Source organism: Juglans microcarpa x Juglans regia, chromosome 1D, assembly GCF_004785595.1.
Source record: "Juglans microcarpa x Juglans regia isolate MS1-56 chromosome 1D, Jm3101_v1.0, whole genome shotgun sequence".
NCBI lineage: Eukaryota > Viridiplantae > Streptophyta > Magnoliopsida > Fagales > Juglandaceae > Juglans > Juglans microcarpa x Juglans regia.
The window spans coordinates 40,974,471-40,998,750 of record NC_054594.1 but is presented as its reverse complement, the minus strand read 5'-3'; the positions used below and the strand labels follow the sequence as shown (position 1 = coordinate 40,998,750).

General features: G+C 34.6%; 3 protein-coding genes across 3 annotated transcripts; 2 read left to right on the top strand and 1 right to left on the bottom strand.

Annotated features, from left to right (window-relative positions):
* Positions 1–1,157: 1,157 nt before the first annotated feature.
* On the bottom strand, positions 1,158–4,341 carry LOC121261401 (transcription initiation factor TFIID subunit 9). Its single transcript, XM_041163755.1, has 3 exons — positions 4,131–4,341; positions 2,382–2,660; positions 1,158–1,660 (listed from the first exon to the last, which is right to left on the bottom strand). Exons 2-3 carry the CDS (start codon positions 2,637–2,639, stop codon positions 1,391–1,393), a joined length of 528 nt encoding a protein of 175 aa, XP_041019689.1. The 5' UTR covers positions 2,640–2,660; positions 4,131–4,341; the 3' UTR covers positions 1,158–1,390.
* A 2,120-nt stretch (positions 4,342–6,461) lies between these two features.
* LOC121257920 (exportin-T-like) lies at positions 6,462–16,765 on the top strand. Its single transcript, XM_041159195.1, has 15 exons — positions 6,462–8,561; positions 8,746–8,835; positions 8,962–9,051; positions 9,184–9,288; positions 9,710–9,769; positions 10,098–10,160; positions 10,245–10,340; positions 10,664–10,828; positions 12,528–12,701; positions 12,851–12,916; positions 13,014–13,112; positions 14,619–14,765; positions 15,933–16,113; positions 16,192–16,231; positions 16,331–16,765. The coding sequence occupies exons 1-13, from the start codon at positions 6,846–6,848 to the stop codon at positions 16,020–16,022; spliced, it is 2,961 nt and encodes a 986-aa protein (XP_041015129.1). The 5' UTR covers positions 6,462–6,845; the 3' UTR covers positions 16,023–16,113; positions 16,192–16,231; positions 16,331–16,765.
* Positions 16,766–21,045: 4,280 nt separating this feature from the next.
* On the top strand, positions 21,046–23,249 carry LOC121259658 (putative receptor-like protein kinase At1g72540). Its single transcript, XM_041161326.1, has 5 exons — positions 21,046–21,581; positions 21,708–21,843; positions 21,986–22,122; positions 22,207–22,330; positions 22,426–23,249. Exons 1-5 carry the CDS (start codon positions 21,204–21,206, stop codon positions 22,995–22,997), a joined length of 1,347 nt encoding a protein of 448 aa, XP_041017260.1. The 5' UTR covers positions 21,046–21,203; the 3' UTR covers positions 22,998–23,249.
* Positions 23,250–24,280: the final 1,031 nt, after the last annotated feature.

The window sequence follows — 24,280 nt, the reverse complement described above, 5'->3', positions numbered from 1 at the left end:
AATACGGACGGATACGAAATTCGAATGCTTTGCATGAGTGTTAATTCCTATGCGCACAAAGCGTGAGAACAGCAAGTTGCGTTTGTGTGCTGGATAAATTCCAAAACGTGCAAGCGAAATCCACGCATGCATTGGAATGTAGCGCGCAACTTCTTACAGGCACACCATGACTGACCGTGACGGACGGTGCCGTTCACTAGGAGCCTCCCCCCACGTAATAACTTGGAATAGTCATAGATTTCCTTAAGAAAATGGGAGAAATCAGGATAAAAAAACTGATAATTTTCTTAATTATTGATAATTAGGATTAATAAAACTGTCTTAGCTCGTTGTGAATTTATTATTCTTTCTTTTGTGCGTAAAGAGTCCCTTTTTTAAGAAATATCATGCTTGATGTGTCGATATTCAACTGAAAAACGTGTTTATCATCCTTTAGACGCTGATCCTTAGTTCTGCTGGGATAGTATATCATTATCAGTCTATCGAAGACGTAGTTCTGCTGGGATAGTATATCATTATCAGTCTATCGAAGACGTGCATGCATGTACATATATAATGGCGGGTGGGTCGTTGGTAAATGTTGTCATCTGTAATTTCACTTGGAACGAATTACTGAGTTTCGACTCTTTGGGTCAATCTCATCATCACGCCAACTCATAATATTAGTCAGCATATCTTTTTCCCATCTCCGTTCGTTATCAAGGCAACATGCATTATTGCCTGTTTTCAATGATTGTCACATGTTAAGGCGTAAAGGTGAAGCATTTGTTATCCCACAGCAGACTTGAGGGCCAGCACGGAGAAAGTGGTAATGCTGTATACGCAAACTATTACGTAGTCTGATGACTTTGGAAGCATGGACCTAAACACGGTTTCCTATTTAGACAGGACTATTTGATAGCGATCAAGGATTTAAAAGTTTCATGAAAATGAACGGTTGGAATATTTTGATTCCAAGTACTTGAAGAAAAAAGATGCAACTCAAATGGCCACTCTAAATAGTTTTGCGCAAGTGAACAAACGATGCAATGCGATTTTGAAGTCGTTCGACGTCTTCTTACAAGTCAAGCATCACTATAAACGTTTAACGTTTAATAGGCCAGTGACATGCAGAGGTCGTTCAACTCACTGAAACATCATGCGTATAAAAGATTCACTGAAACATGAAATATTTCCCCATTCATGATGATCTTTTTACCCCTTTCATTTTAATTTCGGTACAGCTATCAATATCTGCAATTTGAATCTCCCCCAACTCCTGCAATGTTGCGCTTTGCAGGTCTCTGCCTAATCGAGAAGTCATTACAAAACAAATCAGCATTGGAGTGGATAGATCATTTTTTCCCCATTTCTTCAGATAAAATGGATTACTACACGGTTGGTGAAGTTTTCACTTGGGACGTTTTGTGAGGGGAAAGGACACTCTTTGAGGAGTATGCTGTGGCACCTCTGTCCTCTGTTCTTGCGAGGGATTGGGATCAACACCCTCCTCGTCCTCCTCTGTTTCTACAACTGCTGGGGAAGATTGCTTCTTCGGGATTGCAAGTTGGTAGTTGGGGCTGATCAATGTGTCCTGTTCCGGTGGGAGAGGAATACCAGGCCCAGCTATTGACCTTGGCAATGGTATTTTGTTCCGGTTCCGAGCCAGTTCTAGTAGGACCTGATATATGATTAACTGAATATATACATCACATCTTTCACCATAAAATAATACTGGTCATTACACGAGGCAAGAGTTTAAATCCAAGTCTTGTAAAGTGACCTTAAATATGTGAGTAAGTGCATCAAAAGCTCATGTAGATCCTATCGTTTCATGATATTGAAGCATATAGCCACATAAATTCCAGCTCTAGCAATCGTCTGAACCAACCGAGAACACATTCAAATATATTTTCATAAAGGACTAAAATATTAGAAAAAAAAAAGTGGGTCATGCGCTGTGGATGTAATGACAATTAGTAGTCTTTCGTGCTTTTCATGCAAAGATAGAATATCTGCTTCAGCAAAGCGTAAGACATTGCCTCCAACCCAAAAGCCAAAACTACAAATATAACATTACCTTAGAATTTATGTATAGTTAGGGACTTCTGACCTTAGTCTTCACTAACTGTTTTGAAATTGTGCTTTTCAAATGTGTTAAATTTCCCCATGCAATATCCTTGGAAACTGCCTTTAATAGCCAAAGTTCTTAAAAGTCTTTTAAGAGACTGTTGGCTCTTGAATGCCAGCACTCTCAAAGATCAGTGCTATAGTGTGCGTTAGTTAACTATCTTTATACAATTAAGCAAACTGAATTGAACTTCCAATGAAATTTAAAATTAGTCCAAGGCAAAGATCGTAGATGGTTTTGCAAAGTATGGAAGATTGTGAGCCAGAGTTACCTCTCGTGGTGGTGGTTGAGAAAAGCTAAAATTCACTTTTGACTGAATAGCAAGCTTGATATCATCACAGTCTATCGCAGGCTTACCAGCATGCTCCGAGTATACCTGTGCATCTGTCAATATATCAACTACATATCGATACCAGAGTTCCAAAAATTGGTGTACAACACGAGGTTCATAGTCCTCAACACCCATTGATTTGAGCAGTGACTTCACAATCTTAGCATCCCTCGGCAGGTCCTCATCTCCCTCAGCCATTTTCTTTAGTAGTGTTTTCACCTATATCAGGAAGAATAATGGGGTTCTCCAAGAAGTTAATAGGTATGACCTTTTTCTTTATAATAGGTAAAGTTAATAGGTATAATCTTTCCTAGCCAAGCAAATTCTTAAACACAATTTTGAACCATCCATATTTCATTACAGCCCAGTTGAATTCTTGACAGGAATCAAAGCTTAAATGACAATTTATGAAACTGGTGGAAGTTGTGATCGTACGGTACGCCAGATTATTATAGAAAAACTTCGAACACGTACTCAAGAAATTAATAACAAACATCCAAAGTAGAATGATTAGGCAGAAACATATTTGAAAGAAATCCAAAAGTGGCTTGGCCAAAAGAAACTGGTCAGTTTATCCAGCTAAGAGCATTAGTAGTAGACTCAACAAAATTTGGTTAGAGAATTCACTTTTATAAATTTAGCTAGCCACTTTTCAACAACACCAAATAACAAACTCTCCAAATCTATCACTATTCTATTAAAATATTGATTCTGACCTTTTCATTTATTTTAATTCTAATTGTAATTTGAATATTTATTTGTTATTAAAAAAATACATATTAATTTTCTAACGTTCATATTATTCCTAACGGATATAATTTTCTAATGGTTTTTTATTTTTTTATTTTTTTTACAACGGTCATATTCTTTCAACTGATATATTTTTTCAATGGTCATATTTTTTCAGCCCAAGGGTCTGGCCAGATTTGGTGAAAATAATATAATCACGTTTAGTTGTGACGTTCCTCACCACGTCCTTTAATTTGGCATCACCCAGAATTGTTTACGGTGAAAATAATATTTAACCAGCTGGCCAGTGAATAAATCTTGGGTTAGAATTGCTGTTCATTTATTGAGTCCATTATAGTGAATTTTTGTGCAACCTAACTAAACTTTGTCCAAAATTTGGTTAAGTTGAGACCACTACTAATGCTCTAAGTCTTGTATTTGTAGCAAGCTATTGCTGAGAGAGCCTAAACTGTATCTGTTCACATGTTTCATGTCTCTACTCATACAAGCCCAAATATCTAGGTTTAAGTGGAGACGCTTCATTCTTGAGCATAAAAAGAAATAAAATAAGATCAAACTAACAAAATCCTAAGCTTGTCAACAAGGATTCAAACAATTGTATCGGAACTACGAAAGCATGTAAATTTACCTTTTTCTTAACTTGTGAGCTTGACAAATGATTACAAAAAGTTTCCTCTCTCTACATAACTAGTGAAAAGAACCAGAAACGAAACTTTCGTTCTAGCAAAGCAAGTAGATGAGAGCCGATGCTCCGTGTTATGTGACTGAAGGAGTCCGGGGGCATAAAAATTAACAAGAACAAAAATCCTCAACATCCAAACTGGGGTTTGGAATTTCGGCCACAAAAATCAGGACTTGCCAACGAAATTTAACGACTTCATTATGGGATTTCTACAAATCACAACTTTTTAGACAAAACGAGAAACATTAGAGGAATACCTTAGAGGGGGTGGGAACTTGCGAATCCGCCGAGCTCGCAGGGAACGTTTGCTGAAGGGAGATGGTCCGGTTACGGTCAAAGACGGTGGAGGTGTGGTGATGGGTTGAAGTACCGGAGAGATGGGCGAACGAAGATCTCTTGGGTTTATGTTCGTGCACACGAGTAAACGTAGGGGCCGCGGGGGTGAGGGAACTCAGGGAAGGCTTGGGCCATGCTGAGCTTCCTCTCCTCTTTATTGAGCCCAACAATATATTTTTTTTAAAAGAAAATAACATTTTCCAACTCCGAAATTATTGGTTTTGCGCTATAATAATAATCTTCGATCTGTTCACTTAAATTAAGGACTCGTTTGTATTTAAAATTTACTTTAATTTATCTCATTTTATTATTATAAATTTTTTAAATTTTTACATAAAATATAATAAATAATTCAACATTTTTAAATTTTAAAATAATTTTTTTAATTTTTACACAAAATATAATAAATAATTCATCTTTTATTTTACTATTTACAAAACATCTCAATCTATCTCAACCTATCTCTAAATCTAAATAACTCCTAAATGCTACATATTTTATAAGTCAAAGTAAGATGTTGGTTATCTTAAAGTTTTTTATTTTTATTTTTTGTTTCTCTCAGTCCTTGCTATCTTTTTGTGACTTTCCGCTCCGTACAACTCTCCAACTGCCAATCACTCAATTCTACAAAGTATTGCCATTCGTCTCAAAGTCTCTTTTATTCTTTTATTTTTCAGAAATGCTAAAGCTCCATAAAGTTTGTCCCGAAAATCTGTCCCGAAATTTATTTTTTATTTTTTTATTTTTTTACTTAGTGATTAAGAAAGTATTTTTTAATAATGTTATAAATTTTTTAATTTTTTTTAAATATTTATGATGATTAAAAAAATATTTGAAAAAAATGTAAAGAAAAATAAAAAAATAAAATGTGCAGTTCGGGACACTTTTCGGGACAAATCTTCGGTGACTGTAGCACCTCTCTTTATTTTTTATGCATTGATTGATTTTTTATGTATTGATTGGTATATGTGGGAATATAGGATCTACTTCTCATGCATCTTGCTCAATGAAAATGCATGCTTACAGAACAAACGATGTCACTTGATTCCTATTATAATTTATTTTATTATTAATATGTGAACAAAAAAATACGAGAATTGTTATGTACATAAAAGAATTACATAAAAGTAATTACATAAATTGACATAATTTTATATGATTTGTTAGATTTATATTATAACAAAAATAATTTTATAATTTGATGAATCATATCAAACTACATTAATCTGTAAAATTATTTTTATATAGTTTCTTTGTAGTTAAAATAAAAAAATACGATATTTAGGCTTGGATTGAGCGTTAATCTCAACCTATCATATCTCACATCATCTCATTATTATAATTTTAATAAATTTTCACATAAAATACAATAAATAATGTAACTTTTTCAAATAACAAAATAATAATAATATTAAAAATAATATTTTAATAATATTTTATTTAATTTTAACTTTTATCTCAATTCATCTCATCTCATTTACTATCTAAATATAACAAGTCAAATGGTAATGAAGTGATGGAATTGTAATAATTGGGCTGGGCTGATTCGGATTATTTTTAGGCTGTGTGTGGATGTTGAAGTGAGTTGATTTGTGATGATAAAATATTGTTAGAATATTATTTTTTAATATTATTATTATTTTAAAATTTAAAAAAGTTGAATTGTTTATTATATTTTGTATTGAAATTTGAAAAAGTTGTAATGATAAGTTGAGATGAGTTGAGGTGAGTTTGGTAACCAAACGCACCCTTAAGGTCATAGTATCTCTCAATCTATCACTAAAATGGTTTCGTTTGATTTTACAATTCAGATGAGATGAGATGTTTTGTTAAAAATTAAATAAAATATTATTTTTATTTTAAAATTTTAAAAAAATTAAATTATTTATTATATTTTATGTAAAAATTTAAAAATATTGTAATAATTAAATAAAATAAAATAATTTAATTTTTAGTTTCTAAACTAGCAACCGTCGCACAATGGTCAATGCCGGTGTTTCAGTACAAATTGAAACCATGATGACACGTACATCACTACGCCACTAATGCTCATTAACTTACGTGCCCACGTTTTACTGGTTCCCAAGACACCAAATTCTATTTTCCAAGATTGTCCAGGTTTTTCAGGTTTTCTGCACCAAACACTCGAGATATTTAAGTAATTTAGCACTTTCTCGTACGCTCTTTTCTAATTACAGTAATCATATTCCTAATATTCCTGGGAAAACTAAACTATAAATATAAAACACAATCCAGGCCAAACACAAACCCTAGTGTCTGCTGTTCTCCTGCACATAAAAAGATAAAAGAAAAATAATACTAATAACACAACACGCGAAAACAAAGAAAAACCCTAGCCCTAACAAACAACACAGTATATTTGTAAAGATCTCCCCACTCGATCTGATCAAAATTTGAGGTAAGCTTTCACATACCTCTCGATATCTCTCAAATCCATTTGGGGCTGTTCGTTGTTCATCCAAATCTCTCAACTCCAGAAACGTTGTGTGGAAAACCCAGAAGCAGAAAGCTGTCAATTTTTCTGGAAAGAATTTGTTTTAGAGAGACTGTTCAGAAATAAAGAATCACTATTGGGGTTTAATTTTTTTTTTGGGTGGGGGGCGCTTTTTAGGAGCATGGATGATTTGGAGAAGGCTGTACTTATACTGTTCGATGTATCGGGTAGCATCGATGACGGATTGAAAAAGAAGGCCAAGGATTACTGCGATGAAATCAAGGATAAGTCTTCGATTTGTAGTATTTGTTTAAAAAAATTGTGCTTCTCAAGCATAGTCGAGGTCCGATTTTGGTGTTTGCAGACTCTTCAAGACGTTATTCGGATCCACTACGCGTCAATGAGTCCTGAGGAGAAGTTTTTCGTTAGGAAATCAGTATTTTCGATGGCGTGTTCAGAGCCTATCGACGATGAGAATGTTGCTGGGGTATTAGAGGGTCCTGCATATATAAAGAACAAGCTTGCTCAGGTTTTGGTTACTTTGATTTATTTTGAGTACCCGTTAATTTGGTCCTCCGTCTTTACTGATTTTTTGCCTCATCTGAGCAAAGGGGCCGTTGTAATCGATATGTTTTGTCGGGTTTTGAGTGCGTTAGATGATGAATTGATTAGTTTGGACTATACGCGAACTTCCGAAGAGATGGCAGCTGCGGGTCGAATTAAGGATGCAATGAGGCAGCAGTGTGTGGCACAGATAGTGAGAGCTTGGTACGACATTGTCTCATTGTATAGAAATTCTGATGAGGAACTCTGTACTAGCGTATTAGAGTCTATGAGGAGATATATTTCTTGGATTGATATTGGTTTGATTGCAAATGATGCGTTTATCCCACTATTGTTTGACTTAATTTTGGTATCGGAACAATTACGTGGTGCCGCAGCTGCGTGTCTGTTGGCTGTGGTTTATAAGGGGATGGAACCGCAGTCAAAATTGTCACTGTTGCAGAGTCTTCAAATAAGTCGGGTTTTTGGGTTGGTGGCTGAAGATGGGGATTCGGAATTCATTTCGAGCATAGCTGCATTGCTTAGTGGGTATGCAGCGGAAGTTCTAGAATGTTTCAAACGGTTAAATTCTGAGGAAGCAAAGGGTGTTTCAATGGAGCTTTTGAATGAAGTCCTGCCCTCTGTTTTCTATGTGATGCAGAACTGTGAGTTTGATGCAACATTTAGCATAGTGCAATTTCTCTCGGCTTATGTTGGCACTATGAAAAGCCTTTCTCCTTTGAGGGAGAAGCAGCTGCTTCATGTTGGTCAGATATTAGAGGTGATCCGGACCCATATTCGCTACGATCCTGCTTACCGCCACAATCTTGATATATTGGATAAAATTGGGAGGGAGGAGGAAGATAGGGTGGCTGAGTTTAGGAAGGATTTGCTTGTGCTGCTTCGTAGTGTGAATCGCGTGGCTCCTGATGTCACTCAGATATTTATCAGGAACTCTTTAGCTGGTGCTGTTGCATCTTCACCTGACAGGAATGTTGAAGAGGTGGAAGCTGCACTCTATCTTTTCTATGCTCTAGGAGAGTCAATAAGTGATGAGTCAATCCGAACTGGAAGTGGACTTTTGAGTGAGTTGGTGCCAATGCTTTTATCTACAAGGTTTCCTTGCCATTCTAATAGGCTCGTTGCGCTTGTGTATCTTGAGACAGTAACAAGGTTTATGAAGTTCATTCAGGAAAATTCCCAATATATTCCTATGGTTATGGCTGCCTTTCTTGATGAAAGAGGTATACATCATCCAAACATCAATGTGAGCCGAAGGGCAAGTTATCTGTTCATGAGGGTTGTAAAATTGCTGAAAGTGAAGCTTGTGCCTTTTATAGAAACTATTTTGCAGGTATTAGAATCATTATTTCTTACTCTTCTGCTTTTTATTAGTTTGTGCCTTGATTATTTAGCTTGGAATCTTTTTATCATGAAAAAAATAGGAAGATGAAAGTGAAGCTTGTGCCTTTTGATTATTTTGCTATTCATTATTCCTTCTCTTTTTACATCTTCCTATTTTTTTCATGATTTTTCAGAGCCTCCAAGATACAGTTGCTCGATTTACAAGTATGGAATATGCAGCAAAAGATCTTCCAGGATCTGAAGATGGCAGTCACATTTTCGAGGTATTCATTCGTCCTCGAGGTTCTTCTCTAGTTTGCATCTGTGCATGTGCGAGTATGAAGTAATCATTCATTCTAGAGGTTGCCGGTGCCTTGTTTTGCTCTAATTTGTACATCAACTCTTAACAGGCAATTGGTTTATTGATTGGGATGGAAGATGTACCGCTGGAAAAGCAATCTGATTATCTCTCTGCTTTGCTCACTCCCCTTTGTCAACAGGTTATAATTCAATCTCATCATTGGATTCGTTATCCTCCCCTTCCCTACCTCCAAAATTCTTTGTTCATTTAAAATTTTGAACCAACCAAGATTTGATAGATTTTATTTTGACAAAATCATCCTTCAATACAGGTTGATACATTGCTCAAGCATGCAAAGTTATCATCTTCAGAAGAGGCTCCTGCAAAAGCTGGTATTATCCAGCAAATAATCATGGCAATTAACTCTTTGAGCAAGGTTCTTTTCCAACCTTTGACCTTTTAATATGTTCCTTGCTTTTTCGTCCTGCCTCATTGATTTTTTCATATATTTTATGCATAATGATTTTGTAAAACCTCATGATGAGTACTGATAAAAATAAATAAATAAAACCTCATGATTTATTGATACAAGTCTTTAATAAAAGTAAACCAAGTCACTTTATCTGACTTCGTGGATTTTCTAGCCTAATTGCTTTGTTTCAAGTCACTTTATACTTGGCAGTTTAATTTTTATTTTTGGGTGAAAAAAAGTTATGCTGTATTCATTCTTCCCCTTATTTTTCATCACTATAGTGAAATTGGAAAAACAGTGCAAAAGTTTTTCAACTTCTTTTGGTTTAGGTTTTTCTGCTTAATATGCATGCTAATTATTTTCAACATGTCTATATGTGATCCAGGGCTTCAGTGAGCGTCTCGTAACTGCTAGTCGCCCAGCAATTGGTCTCATGTTCAAGCAGGTTGGCATCTTTCTTATGTTACTTTTTCTATCAAGGATGTTGAATACACTGTCATAGCGTTTTAGCATCAGTATGTTCATTAACTTTATCCTAACAAAAAAAAACTGCTGTTGAATTATGTCATCAGTTTGTTGATTGGATTGATACGAAAAACTGAATAAGCTGAATTATGATGTTGCTCAGACACTTTTCTGTGGTGCCTTATGCTCGTTGTTGATAGTCTGTAAATGGAAGAGAGTAGTTTTTATGAAGAACTAATTGTAGGGTCATTTGTCTTGTATGCTGTCTTCACACTAACTCTTTATTTTTCTTTTTGTTTGTGATCCAGACGCTGGATGTTCTCCTCCAAGTTCTTGTTGTATTTCCAAAGGTAGAGCCTTTGCGGAGTAAGGTAAGAGTTAGAATTGTGAAGTTCTGTGTTTTGATCTTTCATCGACTGCTTCCGTTACCTGATGCTAGTGCGTATGGTATTCAGGTCACGTCTTTTTTACACCGCATGGTGGAGACTTTAGGTGCGTCTGTATTCCCGTACCTCCCAAAGGCATTGGAGCAATTACTTGTGGAAAGTGAGGTAAAAAACAGTGAATTGAAGAACCGATCTCTTTTTAACCTTTATTCATTGCTTTGGAATACATTTGAAGACTGCTTCCTTGTACTAATGGTGCAATACTGCGGGATGCCAATGAGATGGACAAGGGGATAACTTGATCTGCCCCGACCCTGTTCGGCAATGATGGTTCTTAACTATTAAGTTGGATTAGGAATATTTTTAGGCACATCATTTGGGTATATAATATTTTAAATTATGATTGCGAATTATCATAAGTTTCTGCATTAATTTATTATTGCTTCAGTGACATCAAGATTTTTATTCTAGACTATATTTTCTTGCAGCCAAAGGAGATGGCCAGTTTTCTTTTGTTACTCAATCAACTTATATGCAAATTCAACACATTGTTCCGTGACATATTGGAAGAAGTATTTCCTGCTATTGCTGGTAGGATATTTAATGTTATCCGAACAGATGCATTTCCTTCAGGACCTGGAACCAATACTGAGGTATAAGGATTAATTCAGTAAAACATTTCTATGTGTTTGTTCATTAGATGAATGTTTCTGCAGCCTCTGCTAACATGTTTGTTATACATCAGACCCTTATTATATGGCTGTTATATATACTATATATATATTTTGTGTCAGAAGATATTGTATGATTGGTTTTTTTATATATCTTATGAAGTGATTGAAGTTGAAACTACTTCTGTTCCCAACTAGTTTTTTACTTTTTTAATAAGTTATCTAGTTTTGTCCTTCACTAGTTTTTTACTACAATTTGAATTTATTTGTACAGAAATAAAATTAATTGTACAAACATGAACGTGCATTTTCAAACTAGTAAAATATTGGGGTTAGTCTCACTTTCTTTTCTTGTAAACAAATGCATTTACTTTTGTACTAGGGCTGTACCCTGTGTGCTTTTTAATGAAATTATATTGCTTATATAAAATGATTAATTTCTTCCTGAAAAAATTATGATTTTTTTTTTTTTTTTTTTTTTTTGTATTCCTTAAGCTATAAAGACTGAAAAATATTTATTTTTTATATCATCTAGGGAAAAAGTGATTAATCTTTGCTGGCTCTGAATTTACTTTGAGTAAGAAGTTCTCATGATTCATTTCTATTGTTATGAACCAAAAAGAAAAAGAAAAAATGAGTCAAGGAATTGAGAATAATATGACATTTGGCGTTTTTATTTATTTTTTGATCAAGTAATTTGGCATTTGAATTTTGAATTCTACATTCGATGTATATAGTGTAATAGCCCTAAGAGTTGGGCTATAAGTTTCAACTTTATAAGCTGCATTAGGTAGCATAGTGTGTTCTTTTAGGGTCCATTTGGCAACACAACTGTTTTCAAATGTGGAGTGCATAAGCGCTGCTCAATTCCTTTGAGGAAAGTGAATAAATATGAGACCCATATGAAAAAAAATTAATTTTTTAATAGTGGATCCCACTTTTTTTAAAGGGATTTCGCTTCACTTGCAGACTCCAGGATTGTATCTAGCATTACTCATCATTTAAACACAAAACACTTTCAGTTTCAAATCTTCAACTTTTTTATCTAATAATTACCTAATAATTATAACTTTCTCAAACTCCCAAACAATACACAAAAAATAATACTATTTTTTCAAATTTCAAAACAAAAATTATATTAAAAAAGTATATTCAAATAATTTTTTTAACTTTATAATATTTTTATTAAACTTTTCTCTCTCATTTGCCAAAACTCAATAAAACATATTAACTCAAATCATTTCATTACTATTCATAGATATACTGAGATATTCTAAGTATCCAAATGGGCGGTAAAGAGTTGTTTTTTACTGCTTGCTTTTTATTTAGTAGTGCAAGTTACTCCAAATATACCTTATAAATGTTGATTGTGATGCCTTTGAAAGTGAAAATCCACATGAAGCATTCTGCATATTAAGTTTCAACTTCTATAGTTTTGTGGGCCATTGCTTTAGATTTCAATGGTTACAACTTCCATGATTTTCTTTTAGCTGTTTCTAGTTCCTAAATAGGTGTATGCCTCTGTATACTCCCAGTATATTTGGGCTATGCCTATCTTTCTATCAATGAATTAACTTATTACCTATCAAAAAAATGTTTCAACTTCTATAGCAGTGTACTTGTGGAATTTTCTCTTGCTCTTCTGAGTATGCCATGATGCCAGACTCCTTTTCTCCTGCAGGAAGTCCGTGAATTGCAAGATCTTCAAAGAACATTGTATACATTTCTGCACGTGATAGCTACACATAATCTTTCTTCCGTTTTTCTTTCCCCCAAGAGTAGGGGCTACTTGGATCCAATGATGCAGCTGCTATTGTACACTTCTTGTAATCATAGTGATATTCTTGTAAGAAAGGTTCGTAATACTTGCAAGACTTATTACTTTTTATACTGTTTGGGTTTTTCTTAAGATAGTTTCAACACACTAGGACTGTCTAACATATTAGTATAGTCAAAATCCGATCAAAACAATCTGAATCTAATTCATTATCCTTTATTACACAGGCTTGTGTTCAGATATTTATTACATTAATCAAAGACTGGTGTAGCAGGCCTTCTGGTGAAGAAAAGGTAATCTCTAAGTTTCCCCCACCGACATTGTTTTGTTGAGGTGTTGTTTTCCCCTTTAAAAAGCTTTTTCTCATACTGAATTTGTAATTTTTTTCAGGTTCCTGGTTTCCAAAAATTTATAATTGAGGCCTTTGCAACAAATTGTTGTCTGTATAGCCTGCTTGACAAATCCTTTGAGTTTCGGGATGCAAATACTGTAAGTCAATTATGCAGGATCCTTTTTTTAGAAAAGCATTCCATGTTTATTTGGGCTTAAATTTTATATGATCATCAGGTTATCGACTAAACTTCTTATGCGGTAATTGATTGGACCACATATTCAACTGTACTCGGAAAAATAATATTTTGAAAGGAATTTACATCTATAATTATAAAATATATCAGGAGTTAGTTATCAAAAAACGTATTCATAGCAGGCTAATTTTTTACTTTTTACAAGAAAAAAAGGAGATACATTGTTATGAATAACATAACAGGGGATACTTAAGTGTATCCATATTCATTTTTATAAATAACATAACAGGAGGGGATTATCCAGGAATAGATGTGGGATACGTAACAGAGAAATTTGCCTTGCTTTTGCAGTAAACTTTCTATGTAAATGGGCTTTTGATTGTTGTTATCGTGGGTGGAGTAATCCAGGAATAGATGTGGGGTAAATTCTGCTCGTGATTGTAGTTTTTGTGGGCATATCCTCATTGTCATAGTTGTTCTTGACCTCTGCCCTTCTTCCTCCCACATTTTTTCCTAGTCTTTTGGTTGGCTGCTGAAGTGTATTCCTCTCCATCTCAGTTTTGATGAAGAAGTTGGATAGCAGAAAGGACATCCAAGATGAATAATTCATTTAACATGGGAACACATGTTTATTTGGTCAATATGTCCCTGGCAGTTTAAAGGGTTTTAGAGAAACTTTGGTCCAACTAGAAAAATGGGCATTCCTGTTATAACTAGAAAATGCGTTTACTATTGTCTGGGCATTTTGAATGAACAAATTTTTTTATTGATTTGTTACAACATCCAGAGTGCACTAGAAGTTCAAAGAAAAATGACTCAAGGTTGGAAATGCACATCCCAATCCTTGTGAAAGGGTCAAGGGGAAATTTTAGAAGCTATATGGGGTTGAAGTGTTAAGCTTTTTGTTAAGATAATTCTGAATATGAACTATTACTTGAAAAAATATGTGTAAAAAGAAGCTGATGAAATTACTTAATGAGTTCTATTGTTTTTGATTGGCACCGGATGTCCGGGACAAAGTCCCAACTAATCCTGGGATTGCACATGTCTTCGGTAAGGAGTTTCCCCGTAAGTGCATTGCGGGTAATTCAAGGGGAAATTCCCCAGTCCAATGGCCCCAAGAGTGAATACGGAGTTTTGAACCCAGGATGTCTGGTTTGTACGGTTTGCCCTAGGACCACCACACCACCCCTTGGGGCTATGATGAGTTCTATTGTTATAATATATAATTATTGATGAAACAAATAATAACTATCACTTATTTCGTTCGAAGTCCTTGTTTAGACTTCTTCAGTTTGAATTTAATGGTTATTTATTGTCATATTGTTAAAAACCTAACGACAAAATATGGGCACCATTGATTCATCAGGCTAGGAAGAGAATTCTATTGGTTCTTCGTAAATAAATGAATTTAGTCTCTTAGTATTTTCAAACTAACAGAAAATATTATTGTGAATTTACTTGGCAGCTTGTTTTGTTTGGAGAAATCGTGCTCGCGCAGAAGGTCATGTATGAAAAATTTGGAGACGAGTTTCTCATTCATTTTGTATCAAAAGCTTTTGCAGCTGCACATTGCCCTCAAGATTTGGCAGCTCAATACTGTCAGAAGTTGCAGGTAGTAATTTAGTGCTCTGGGATCCGGGATATACTTTATTCTGCTAATGCTTTTAGTATATTTATACTTATTAAAAAAAGAAAGAAATAATGCTTAGTATATTTACATGTTCATTCATCAAAGAGCTTGTACTTTATTCTGCTAATGCTTTTAGTATTTTAATATTCCTTTTGGTGGTGCTAAATGAACCGTGTTCGTTACTTGGAGTCTATTTTCACGTAAATTGGTAAAAGACCCATTCCATCTGGTCACTGCACCAAACTTAAACTCTTGTAGGTATGCTATTTATGATCAAAACAATCTCCCACGGTTATATGCAAGTTGTAGCGTATTTCTTGATGTTCTGGATTGCTAGTGAGGCCACCATAAAGAATATGCTGAATTTGAACTAGGGATGTTGGCTCTTGGTTATTAGCTTGTAGTTTATCATGTTACTGGCTGTTGGACCAAGTTTGCACCTGTTTTAGAGTATGCGCTCTTGAGCATGTTGCCAACCAAGGCAGCCAACACAATTTGTTCACGTAACTCTTTGAAAGCAATAATTTGAATGTAAGACCCCATGGTCAAGGATAATTGTCCTTAGAAATAATATGTACACGTGCACAAAATTTGGTACAATAATGAATTAAAAAGAGAATAGCCCTTGGGAAAATTTGGGTCTTTCGTGTAGGCCAGAGATTATCTTTTGTTGGCTTTAGATTTACTAGTGTGGAAGATGATTCCGTTGTGCATTATGTGGTGTACTTGATTGGAAAGGAATGAGCGGTGCTTTGAAGATAGAGAGTGCACAATGGCGGAGTTTCAGAGGTTTTTTGTACACACATTATTGATTTGGTTTCCAGCCGTTGTGCTTAATGGAAACAATTCTCACGACTTCATGTCCTTAATCTATTGATCTTAGAATGTATTTAGGTGTTCTTTTGTGTACCTCCTGTGTACACGGACTATGCCTATTTCATTCGTATCAATAAAATTTACCTCTTATAAAAAAAAAGATTTACTGGATTAAACGTAGGTAATGACACTACAACATCCTAGAGTATGTGGCATTTAACCTAGCTTTGCAGTTTCTCTCATAGATATATATGGCTTACAGAAATGACCCGAGTATAAATATTTGGCTTAACTGCTCTAACTTTTGCTTGGCCTGATTGTTCATTTCTGCAGGGTAGTGATATCAAGGCATTGAAATCATTCTACCGGTCACTCATTGAAAGTTTAAGAATGCAACAGAATGGAAGCCTTGTTTTCAGATAGCGTTTTCCCAGTAGCTGAATGATGGAGTATTTCCTAGATTCATGCTTTTCTTTGCTACTGAGTTGTGGCGATGCATTTTTGTTCGGCAGAGGTAACCGCAGCTGTGACTCTGATATACTACATTCTACACGTCGTTGTCGATGCTTAAAATGGGTTGGTGATGTTGCAGGTTCTCTGTACATAACTTTTGTGCGGTATTTTTGGATGAGGTATATATTTACTCGATACCAAATCTGATAAATTCTCTACAAGCCTGAATAACTACTAGAGAGGTGGCTCAATTCTTTCTTTTTGCTCTTCGTCCACAGTTGTAAATTTCCGGAAGAAAATTTTCTGAATTCTTAAGCACGGTGGCATCCATCAGTCTGGAGCTGCTTAACCCAAGATCAAGCCTTTGTGTGCTCTTTTCATATCCTTTTTGTTATTGGGTTTCTTGTTCAGTATTCACATGTTTGTTGTTTTGAAATATTCAGACATTTCAACCTATATTCATCCAGTTTTGATTCTTGCTTTGTAGTTAACTAGAATTTGTAGTTTGTATGTACATTATTTTATACCTTGGAAGAAAGCCGCCACCTTTTTTTGGGTACCATGATAAGTCCGAGGCCCAAAAGATGTCTGTGGACCATGACAAGGACTAGGCCCAAAAGATGACAAAGTAAAATGTACTTTAAGGTTTAGTTTGAATGTTGAGCTGAGTTGAGTTTTTTTATGAATAATAATGAGTTTTGTAGGATTTACTTGAGATGAGTTCAAATGTATTTAGATATATTTATGAGAAGTTAAAAAAGGTTGTGGAGTCCGTGTAAATATGTGTTGAGTTAAAAAAGATTGTGGATCTCACGTGTAAAGATGGGTTTTGAGTTAAGATAAATTTAATAATGTGAGAGTTGGGTGTTTAATATTAGATTCAGCTTAAAATTATATTGAATTGAGTTCAGTCTAAGTTCCAAACGCACATCCCATGTGTCGGCAGACTGAAGAGGTATTAGAGTCACTGTCTATTTAAGATATTATTACAACACCACGTTTTATTCGTGGCTAAAACATTTTAACAGTAAGCTGGGCATTGAATCGTGCGATACGTGAGTCGGAACAGATCAAATTATTTTATGATTTTGTATCCAAATGATTGGTACAAATTTGAAGAAATATAGATTTCAGCATGTCGATCTCACTGACATTATTAATTGGGGTTTGTTCGTGTCAGTCTTTACGAGGTGCAAAGATTCTTAGGATTTGTTTGGATATATAAATTAAATGAGATGAAAAATATGTAAATAGTAGTGAGATAATTTATGAATAATAATAAAATTATTTGAGTTAAGATATTTTATGAGATTTTAGAAAAATAATAGAGAAAAAGTTGAATAAAAATATTATAAAGTTAAAATAATGTGAGAATATAATTTTTTGTTTTGGGGCTTAAAAAATTTGAATTGCTTTTTATATTTTGTTTGAAAGTTTGAAAAAATTATAATTATTATATAATAATTAGATGAAGAAGTTAAAAATTTCAAATTTATAAAGTGTGTATTTAAATGATATTTGAATATTGAGATAAGATGAAATCGGTTAAAACCATATATAAAGCCACATGGTTAATGTTTATCTCTGTGTAGAAAATTAGGATCTATGAAGACATCATTTTCATTGATAGAGTAGAGTATTCTTTAATATGCTCTGGGTAGTTGAGTATTAGGTAAGGTTAGGCATTGTATTATTATTCTTTTACACAGTCAGCAGCCTGAAGCGAGATACGATATAGGATGGATGCTAAGAAATCTACAATAATTGGTCAAATTTCGTATTCCACGTGTAGAGACTATAACACTTACATTAGTTTTAAATTATGTGATTAGTAATGCAATTATTTGAGTTAAATTTTTTTATTGAGTTTTATATGGAGAAAAAGTTAAATAAAAATATTATTAAGTTAACAAATTATTTAAAAATTATTTTTGTTTTAAAATTTAAAAAAATTGTATTATTTTTTTATGTTTTGTTCGAAAGTTTGAAAAAGTTATAGAGTTTTGTATTTGGATAATGTTTAAAGAAAAAACTAAATATTTGAAATTGAAAAATGTTTTGTATTTGAGTGATATTTGAGAAAGAAATTATGAGAAGTTTTGAGAATATTTAAAGAGGAAAATGATAGTATACCACATGATTTTGCTCTCTCATTTTGACCATTCATATATTTTATTTTTTTTAATTAATGGGTAATGAAGTGAATATTAGTGATATTGGTGTATTGTTTAAGGACAGTGCTAGAGACCCTTGCATTATATCTACAGTGCAAATTACACCTTATTTTTTTAAACATTTTATAAATTCCTTAAAAATATTTTGAAAAAAAAAATCACAAACACAATAAAAAATACTCCATTAACCATTAAGTAAAAAATATCGATAGCTTCTCTTTTTAAAATATTTAAATATGTTTTAAAAACATTAAAAAAAGATTATAATTTACAATATAAGACACGCCCGACAATAAACACTGAGCGGCATAGTATCAACGCCCATTTAAGAATGTTTGAGTGTGCAAACAGGCCTAAAGCAAGTCATCATGGATTCGTTATTTGCTTTGATCAGGGTTTCAGGCTCACGGCTGTCCAATGGAAACTCAACTCTCCTCACCATTTTCTTTCTTCATTTGCAGGTAATATGGACCAATGGTGCTCTATCTTTTACTTCCCTTATTATTTCCAGTGTTCCCACGACGACGACGACACCACCAACAAATAAATAAGTTTTGCAGCATAAATGGAGGTGAAGCTGGATAATACGAAACATTTTAGACGGCATCCTTTAAGATCTCTCTCCCAAAGGAGTTTTGTTGAGTGTGAAACGAAGTCGAAGTTTCTTTTATGGACCTCTCCCACGAGGAAAGACAAAAAAAAAAGAGCTTTTCTATTCATCAGCTACCATTTTTTCTTCTTCTTCTTCTTCTTCTTCTTCTAGGTATTAGGTGTGGGAAATGAATAGGAGGAAAGATTAATTAAAAAAAATAAAAAAAGACCAGAAAATATTTTCTCATCATTCTCATAGAAAAGCAATCTCATCATCGTTACTTTACCTTCTATGTTGTTTCGTTAAGAAAACGTTGGACTGGCTTTTATCATTTTATGCTTTTGGTCTTGGGTTCTGCGTGGAATATTCAATTAGAACCCATCCCCACTGGGCCAGCCATTCAAGCTCGGGCGCAGCTACAGTTTGACCAGACAAACAAAATTTAGCCAATGTTTGTGGGGATTTTCCTCATCTTTTTATTGGGGGGCGCGGCCTTCAAGTCTCTGCATGCTGCAAAGTGGCTTTCTGAAGTAATCTGGTCCTGTTTAGTACCTACTAACAACTTTGGGTGTCTTTTTGTGGTTGAAATGATCGATCAAAATATAAAATCTGGTCCCTATAACACGCAAAAAAGACCGGCCCACTGCTGTCAAAGTTCAAGGTATATCTATGCTTATTTGATGTGCGCAGCTAGATTTTGAATATTGAACGGTCTAATCAAATGGCTTTATATGCATGGACTCATGCATGCTCCTAACCATCGAAAGCTGCATGTTATATCTCATATCTAGTCTTTGCCAATGAGCACCGGTCCTCAATCGTCACTCGCGAGCATCTTCTCCGTCACCAAGAAGTCACATCCATATTGGCTGGTTACAACTATCGGGAAATGTACAAAGGTGACTTGCTTTAATGAAACCCCATCACGCAACAAAGTCTGAACAAAAACGAATCTCCCACCAACTCCGTTGTCCCCAGAGGAGGAGGGAGGATGATATTTGCATATTGGAAAATGCTTGGGTCATCTAGAAGCATTTTTTCGATTCATTTTTTTTTATTTAGTGATTATAGAAGTATTTTTTAATTATATTTTAATTTATTTTAATATTTAAAAGTATAAAAAAATATATAAAAAAAATTAAAACAATAGTTAAATAGCCTTCTTGATTGGGAGAATTTCTCGAACTACACCTTCGGTGTGTGTAGCACGATTGTTGCAGATTATGTCCTAGTTTATTAACTTCCGTCTAGTCTAGGCTCGGCTCCGCCTGACAAATGAAGGATTGACGAACACAATTGTGGATGAAATAAAGTGGAGAAAACTAATTGGTTTTGTTGATTGGAAAGTGTTACAAGAATGGAGAAAAAAAAACTTGATTTAATATGTTTTGTTCTTTAATACTTCTGCTTGCGCTATTGATTATTTCAATCTAATATTAATAATTATTTCCAATATCTAGACGATTTTCTTTGTTTTTTTGGTCAAATGATGGGGTTTCAAATATTCATGACGTATACTCTTGAAAAGTCATGCTTTCTTTCTTTATGATCAGAAGAAAAACTGCATATAAGTGGACCTACCAGGATAAATTCTAAGCATGAGGGACAAAAGAAGAAAAGAAAGTGCAGGAGGATATTTTTTTGGCACGTAAAAATCAAAAAGAGGCTTGGCGTTTTGAGTTGCTTTTTGTCGAAGATTACAAAAGTCGAACAGATGAAAGGCGGATTCAGAAATTTTTTTATCTCACTTTATAACTTTTTAAAATTTTAAAATAATAATAATATTAAAAAATAATATTTTATTTAACTTTTACTCATCTTTTCTTTAAATCTAAATCAGCCTGTTGCATTGAATTTAGCACTTTATCAAGCAAACTTCCCATAGACCGGCTTTTTGCTAATATGAACCATTCCCAAGTTAATGCTGCCGTCAACCTTCAAAGTCAAGCCCGTGCAGAGGTCATTTTTAGCCTCGCACCCAACAATTTTAAAAAAATCTGTTCATCATTCTAATTTCTATTATTTTATAATATAATATTAGATAATAAATTTATAAATAAAATATAATAAATAATCTTTAATCATCTAATAACATATTATAAAATAATAAAAATTAAAATAATGAGTAACATTATTAAAAAAATTTAAGATATTGTTTAGTACAATAGATTTCCACATTTTGTACTAAATTAATCTTTCCTGGCAAGGAAAAGGAAGTGGTCGGTCATCATTAGGCCATAGACTACATTGTTGAGTCTTTCTTCACAATACATCACAATTTACGCCCACATCATTCTCAATAAATTGCTTCAACCTTAAGCTTTAAAGAGAGTACTTTAGCCTGATGTTAAGCAACTTGGGGCAGATCATTGCTTTAATAAAAGTATGGCTTTCAAAAAGATCACATTGAAAAGCATCCTACCCGGTTGTTTCAAGGCCAAGAACCCAACCTCTGAGCCAAACCTTCCGGTTTCCAAACAAATTTCTTTCCGGAGGCTATGGCTCTCGGATTTAAGTAACTCCTCCTCTTTCATAAGTGATCTATCGAGTTCTCTTGTTGGATCAAATCTGCATATTTTTACTCTCAAGGAGCTCACAGTTATTACGCAGAACCATTCAAAGAGTAATTATCTTGGTGAAGGTGGGTTTGGACCTGTATATAAGGGGTTCATTGATGACAAGCTAAGGCCTGGGTTGGAAGCTCAACCCGTGGCTGTCAAGGTCTTAGACTTGGATGGCAAACAAGGCCACAGGGAGTGGCTGGTAATCATTTCTAGTCTCACGTTTTTCTTCACAACAGATTTTCACATTTTGCTAAGAAAGAAATTCACAGTTAACTTACGAGTGCTGAAAATATATGCTGTGTTTGAATCGTTTTTTATTCTGCAGGCTGAAGTAGTATATCTTGGGCAATTAAGGCACACCCATCTTGTGAATTTGATCGGATACTGCTGCGAGGATGAGCACCGGCTACTCGTGTATGAGTACATGGAGCGTGGCAACTTAGAGAACCAACTATTTAGAAGTACATATCCCGGCTTGATCTTTCAAATATGCTACCTTAGGACATGAACCGGAAAACTATTTTAGAGTTTCATACTCAATCCTGCCATGTGTTGCTTCAATTTTCTTTTCCTGATACAGATTTCTGTTTCTGATTAATGCAGGTTATTCTGCAGCCTTGCCTTGGTTAACAAGAATAAAGATTGCCATTGGAACCGCGAAAGGCCTTGCTTTCCTCCACGAAGAAGAAGCACCAGTCATATATCGGGATTTTAAAGCTTCAAACATCTTATTAGACTCTGTAATAACCCAGATCTTCTTAGCCATTTGTCATATCATCCAAGCCTAGTAAGTGAGACTAAAGTAAGGTGTATACACTTTGCAGGATTTCAACGCTAAACTCTCTGATTTTGGGCTTGCAACGGATGGACCAGAAGGGGAGGACACTCATGTCACAACTCGTGTCATGGGCACCGAGGGCTATGCAGCTCCTGAATACATTATGACAGGTAATACAGTTGTTTATTGAAGCTCGTATTATAGTTACTATGTCAATTAATGCGTTAGTTAATAACTAATTAACCATGAATATGGTTATTCTCAGGTCATTTGACGACTATGAGCGATGTATTTAGCTATGGAGTGGTTCTTTTAGAGCTACTAACAGGTAGACGATCCGTGGACAAGAATCGACCGAGTAGAGAGCAGAATTTGGCAGAATGGGCAAGGCCTGTTTTGAAGGACCCCAATAAACTAGACAGAATAATGGACCCCAGGCTTGAAGGGCAGTACTCGACAGAAGGGGCTAGGAAGTTTGCGTTATTGGCTTACCAATGCCTGAGCCAGCACCCCAAATCAAGACCCACAATGACCAATGTGGTCAAGACCTTAGAGCCTCTCTTGGACTTGAATGATAACCCGATTGGACCCTTTGTGTATATTGTACCAAGTGCAGGAGAAAAAGAAAGTGGTGCACTGAAGAATGGACGAGAAGCTGAAACTGAATGTGAGATGACAAAAGAGAAGCACCGTCAGCAGCGCCGAAAAGGTCATAGGCATAGACATCGGATCAGGTCATTGAGGTCTCGCGCTGTCTATTCTGATACTGCTTTGTATAAAACTCTTGGGACTAGTTTGTACTCTCCCAAACCAGAGCAATTGGACGAACGGGCATAGTTTGCAACTTTGCACTTTTTTGGCAAGCATATTGTAGTCAGTTGTACACTTTGAAACAAAAAAAAAAAAAAAAGATATAGATTACAGAAGATGTTTTGGCAAGCAATTTGTAACTTTGGACTAGTCGTCGTGTTTGTTCATGTATATTTGAAGTAGCATGCTTCCATTTTCCAAACTCTACAAGTTATATTATTAGTCTATAATCTAGACTATTCATGCTACTTTGATTTTAAGTTTTATCATCTTTAGTTACATCTGTTGATGTGAATTAATATAAAATATAAAATCGTTTAAAATATAAAATATCAATTAATTAAGATGATTAAATTCAGACAAAGCACAATATTTCCTACTCAATTTTAATACTTCGTAGTCTCGAGGGTTGAACTTTCGCTGCCGAATGTATGAACTAAAAGGACTTCTATCCCTGTTCTTAAGTTGGGTTTTATTGGGAAATCGCCAAACTTTCAAGCTTTTCCTTGAATTTCGTGGTAAGGCCTCGTTGAGATGTGTAATTCTGACCGCATTCTTCTGTCAATCCTTTAAATCCCCGTTAATTTCAAATTTCCATTGGTATTTTCAGCGAAAAGTTCCCAGTCGGTATTCAATGATCGGCACACGTTCTATGGGGCTAGACTATATTTCTTTTGAAAAAAATCTATTTATAACCATTTTTTGCGTCATCTCATTACGTGATATTAAATGTCTCTAATTGTTTAATGTCATATTATAAATGATGAGAAGATAATAAAAAAATAGATGATAAATAACTTTACTCTTTCTTTTGAGATAGACTCACATTTTCTACCCCTCCACCAACCCCACTAAACCCAGACAATCGTTCTATCGAACCATTTGATGTCTGAAACCATTATCCTTTTCTTCTTTGAAGTTGGATGATAGGCGTTTCTTGGGCTTACTATCTTTATTGCCTAAAGCTTTTGATAAATCTGATTTTATAAAATAGGATTCCTGTCGCAATAAATCTGATAAATGGTTTAGTGTTCAAGGTTAAGTTCTCGTTGGCTGAATTTCTTTTCAGAATTTCTAAAGATCGAGTTTGTATCAATGTTGGATAGATCAGTGACGCAGCAGTTGGGATTACCTTGTATTCTTGCAAAATTAGCTAGGATTCTAATTTTGAAATGGAAGAGACCGGTTTTTCTGGTCAACTTTAATGTTGATGGGAGTTTTTTGGGTAATCCTGAGTTTCGTGGAGGTGGTGGGCTCGTTAGGAGCCGAAAGGAACGGTTTGTGGCGAGATTCTTTGCTTGATATAGGGA

What these genes read in the sequence shown, in the direction of transcription:
- LOC121261401 (XM_041163755.1), bottom strand. Translation starts at nt 2,639, where the DNA reads ATGGCTGAGGGAGATGAGGACCTGCCGAGGGATGCTAAGATTGTGAAG. An exon ending in CTCAACCACCACCACGAGAG is followed by an intron (nt 1,661 to 2,381) that starts GTAACTCTGGCT and finishes ATCATATATCAG; the next exon opens with GTCCTACTAGAACTGGCTCG.
- LOC121257920 (XM_041159195.1), top strand. Translation starts at nt 6,846, where the DNA reads ATGGATGATTTGGAGAAGGCTGTACTTATACTGTTCGATGTATCGGGT. An exon ending in TTGGTCTCATGTTCAAGCAG is followed by an intron (nt 9,770 to 10,097) that starts GTTGGCATCTTT and finishes TTTGTGATCCAG; the next exon opens with ACGCTGGATGTTCTCCTCCA. An exon ending in GGCCTTCTGGTGAAGAAAAG is followed by an intron (nt 12,917 to 13,013) that starts GTAATCTCTAAG and finishes AATTTTTTTCAG; the next exon opens with GTTCCTGGTTTCCAAAAATT.
- LOC121259658 (XM_041161326.1), top strand. Translation starts at nt 21,204, where the DNA reads ATGGCTTTCAAAAAGATCACATTGAAAAGCATCCTACCCGGTTGTTTC. An exon ending in CAAACATCTTATTAGACTCT is followed by an intron (nt 22,123 to 22,206) that starts GTAATAACCCAG and finishes TACACTTTGCAG; the next exon opens with GATTTCAACGCTAAACTCTC. An exon ending in TCCTGAATACATTATGACAG is followed by an intron (nt 22,331 to 22,425) that starts GTAATACAGTTG and finishes GGTTATTCTCAG; the next exon opens with GTCATTTGACGACTATGAGC.